The 4,235-nt window shown below is 43.9% G+C and overlaps 1 protein-coding gene across 2 annotated transcripts; it reads left to right on the top strand.

Annotated features, from left to right (window-relative positions):
• The first annotated feature begins 353 nt into the window (after positions 1–353).
• gpr85 (G protein-coupled receptor 85) lies at positions 354–3,846 on the top strand. Of its 2 annotated transcripts, none has more exons than XM_027291895.1 (2): positions 354–529; positions 1,937–3,846. In XM_027291895.1, the coding sequence occupies exon 2, from the start codon at positions 2,088–2,090 to the stop codon at positions 3,219–3,221; it is 1,134 nt and encodes a 377-aa protein (XP_027147696.1). In that variant the 5' UTR covers positions 354–529; positions 1,937–2,087; the 3' UTR covers positions 3,222–3,846. The 2 variants fall into 2 exon arrangements, with proteins under 2 accessions (XP_027147696.1, XP_019127065.1); XM_019271520.2 differs by lacking the exon at positions 354–529 and adding an exon at positions 867–918.
• The last annotated feature ends 389 nt before the right edge of the window (positions 3,847–4,235 follow it).

Raw genomic sequence — 4,235 nt, forward strand, 5'->3', positions numbered from 1 at the left:
CTTGTCAATTATGCATATACAGTAAAGGGGAAGTCATTCTACATTGAGGTGAACTAGGATGCCTGCTGTAACCCTTTCGCTTTGTACATAATGGTCTACATTTCTGTGGAGTGAAACATGTATGAGGACAATGGAAGGCAGACAAAGAGCTATTGAATCCAATAAGCAAATGTTATAGCTGAATAAGCCTGATAAGGACACCATTAGCAAGCCAAAGGTCCAACAGGGAATAAAACACTGGAATAAAAGAGATATGATCCTGAACACAACCACATTTAGTGTTTGTATAGTTTACATATTATTTGATTTGTATACATCTGATCTGTAAAGAAAAGAGACAAGACGCGTCTTGGATCACAAATAGGGATGCAGGGCGCATGCGCACTAGGCTCAGTTTACTGTAGGATATTCACCGTGGAGGAAAAAAAGGGGGCAGGCAACAAATGAGGCTTTTTTAAAAAACAGCAAAAACCCGACTAGTGCAATGTAAATAAGGTCCAGGAGGGAAACCAAATAGGATTATTAACAGGTAGGATTTCGATTGATCTTGTGATCGGCTGTCTGTCTGTCTCTCTCTCTCTCTTTCTCTCTCTCTCTCGTTCCTTTTTTTTTTTTTTTTTTTTTTTTTGGCCTTGTCTTGTGTGGTGGCTGCGATTCTGGGCAATTCATAGCGGGGACATGGAAATTATTCTAGTCTAATGGACGTACGGATCCGCTACACTGTTGTGCTTTATCCAACCGATCGGGACGCAAGGACGATGGTTTAAACCTGCTGTGTGTGTGTGTGTGTTTGTGTGTGTGTGTGTTGTTTTTTCTCTTTTCTGAAATCCATCGGATTGACAAACGCGCGTAAAAAAAAAAAAAAAAAAAAAAAAAAAAAAATACACGACTGACAATCGGAAGGACGCATTTAAACACGTAAGTAGACACAAACGCCAGCATTAATCAAATCAGATATCACCACAGGCTATGTGTAATTTTCCAAACAGTAAAAAAAAATCTGCCAGCAGAGCATCCCATAATATTATAACCGGCAGGCTTGTTATTGTCACTTCAATCCATCCAGACTGATAATCACACCCGCGCATTAACGAGCAAGAATGATGTCGAAATGCGGCTTTAGAGTAACACAGTATATTCTCTCTCAACTCTTCTTAATTAGGAAATAGAAAAGATGATCTGGGAAATGGAGTCTGGCTCAATAAACGCCCTAATGAGAACACTGCTTATTAACCAGTAATCCAGCGAACCTTTAATCACACACACACACACACGCACAAAACAACATCTTTATGAGGCATGTATGTAACCCGCCGTCGATTTTTCCACAAAGCATGAAGGCAGGGCGAGTTTATCCGAGGCATCCACCGCTCCAGAGATCCGTCCTCTGTTCTGCATTGTGTAGGGTGTGATCTTATTTTGAACCGCATTTCTCTTAATGTTTCACAGTGCGCTAGAAAATGTCCAAAATCTGCCCAAACCGAGCCCCTGTTTTATTTATTTTTATTTTTTATCTCTCCTAGAGAGAAAGTAAGAATGCGTCGATTCTTTGTGAAAGCTGGACTGTGTTTTTCTTTATTTTCTTTATTTTTTGTGTCATCTTTTGTTCAGGAAATTCCGAAATCTGAGATTAATGCTTCACTCTAATCAAGCTCCATCACTGTCTGTCTGTCTGTCTGTCTGTCTGTCTGTCTGTCTGTATCTAGACAAAGTATTCCAGCTGAGGCAGAGCTCCGCACTGTGCCACACTCTAAATGTTAAAAAATGTAAAATAAATAAATAACTGGCAGGCAGGCAGAGGGAAATCATTGCTTATCACATTCTAGAGATTGTGCAAGTGCAGTTGAAAACAATGCAGTTGTTGTATGGGACTGAATGCTGATGGGTGGATAACATTTTTCCGGGATTTTTTTTTTTTTTTGATTATTTTTTTTAGGTGTGATGAGACAAAGGAACAAAGGATGCCTTAGAGGAGAGGTTGCCTATATGCCTGGAAACCTCTTCAAAGCACACCGCCAAATGGATCTAACGCCTCCCCCTGCCACCTCTAGATCATGATACTTGGCTGAAGCTATTCCGCTATCTTTATGATCCCTCCTCCATCTATGGCGAACTATAGCCATGCAGGGGACCACACCATCTTGCAGAATGTCTCTCCTCTTGCCACGTTCCTCAAACTGACCTCTCTGGGTTTCATCATTGGAGTCGGCGTGGTTGGAAACCTCCTGATCTCCATCCTGCTGGTCAAAGACAAGAGCCTGCACCGAGCGCCCTACTATTTCCTGCTGGACCTGTGCGCCTCTGATATCCTGCGCTCAGCCATCTGCTTCCCCTTTGTCTTCACCTCAGTCAAGAATGGATCTGCCTGGACCTACGGCACGCTGACCTGCAAAGTGATCGCCTTTCTCGGTGTGCTCTCCTGTTTCCACACGGCGTTTATGCTCTTCTGTGTCAGTGTCACACGCTACCTGGCCATCGCACATCATCGTTTCTACACCAAGAGGCTGACCTTCTGGACCTGTCTAGCTGTCATCTGCATGGTGTGGACGTTGTCAGTGGCTATGGCATTCCCGCCGGTGCTGGATGTAGGGACGTACTCTTTTATCCGGGAGGAGGACCAGTGCACATTCCAGCACCGTTCCTTTAGGGCGAATGATTCGCTGGGCTTCATGCTCCTGCTGGCGCTCATCCTCCTGGCCACACAGCTGGTTTACCTCAAGCTCATCTTCTTCGTCCACGACCGCCGAAAGATGAAGCCTGTCCAGTTCGTGCCTGCTGTCAGCCAGAACTGGACCTTTCATGGGCCAGGCGCCAGCGGGCAGGCGGCGGCCAACTGGCTGGCTGGATTTGGTCGAGGCCCCACCCCGCCTACTTTGCTGGGCATCAGGCAGAACAGCAACGCAGCAGGCCGCAGGCGTCTACTGGTGTTGGATGAATTCAAAACAGAGAAGAGGATTAGTAGGATGTTCTACATCATGACGTTTTTCTTCCTGGCACTGTGGGGGCCATATCTGGTCGCCTGCTACTGGCGGGTGTTTGCAAGGGGCCCCGTGGTCCCTGGGGGCTACCTGACGGCAGCCGTGTGGATGAGCTTTGCCCAGGCTGGGGTCAATCCTTTCATCTGCATCTTCTCCAACAGGGAGCTTCGGCGCTGCTTCAGCACCACGCTCCTCTACTGCAGAAAATCCAGGTTACCAAGGGAACCCTACTGCGTTATATGAAGGTTTTGCTGTGGGTTTTTTCTCATCTATGTCTCTATTTCCCTGATTGATCTTGATCTGGGCTTGTTCCCATTGTACAGCGCACTCTCTCTCTTCTATCTCTCTTCTCTTCATCCTCCAGTTTTTCTCCTGTTCCTCCTTCTCCTAACCCTTCTTTTCAGAGGTAGAAGGTGGACTGCGAATCACAAGGCTCTGCCGGGTTGATTGAATACGAAACATACCAAACATGGAGGCTGAAGGGAATGGGAATACGCAGGAGGTCTGGATCCCCCTCCTGTGTTTATGTTCTAGTAAACAGACATTGTGGAAGGCCATGCCAATGCAGAGAAGCAAAAAGTTGAAAACGAAAAAAAAAGGAGAAAAAAAAAGAAAAAAGAATGGACAAAACAATAAAAACAAAACCTCTTGCTTTGGATATTTTGAAGATGCGTTATTCTGTGAGGTGTGAAATACGTAAATATGAAAAGAAAAAGAAAAAAAAAGAACAAAAAACAAAGAAATGATACCTCTCAAGGAATCACTGGAAATGTTTTACATTTTAAGAGTTGCACTAAAAAGAAGATGTAAAGATGCTTTTTTTGGTCAGCAGTTGCCAGTTGCATTGCAAGGACAACTCCTTTCCCCCCCCCCCCTCTTTTTTTGTTTTTTTTTCCAAACTAAACAATGAATGCTTTAATTTGCAACAGACTACACAATCGCTGTAAGTAAAGCAAAACTTGGTGACTGTTGGAATACACCATCACAAGAGGATAAAATGGTTTTAATGTAAGTGATACCTTTTTCATTTAACTGGGCGGGGGGGGGGGGGAGGGGCTTAACGATGGGGATTTACAATGTGTGGTTTGTGAAGTTGCAACTTAAAACTAGAAATTATTTCTTGTAGTTTTACGATCCATATGTCCCTAGTGTCTGGCATTGTTATTTTCTTATCACCTTTTACAGAAAAAAAAGAGGAAAAAAAAAAAGATGAAATGATGTTTGGATTTTCAAAAGAAGTTGCTTTTAAGAACAACC

This window comes from Larimichthys crocea, chromosome XX (assembly GCF_000972845.2).
Source record: "Larimichthys crocea isolate SSNF chromosome XX, L_crocea_2.0, whole genome shotgun sequence".
Taxonomy (NCBI): Eukaryota; Metazoa; Chordata; class Actinopteri; family Sciaenidae; genus Larimichthys; species Larimichthys crocea.

Bases quoted from the DNA above. Each gene is read 5' to 3' on its own strand.
- gpr85 (XM_027291895.1), top strand. From the start codon at position 2,088: ATGATCCCTCCTCCATCTATGGCGAACTATAGCCATGCAGGGGACCAC.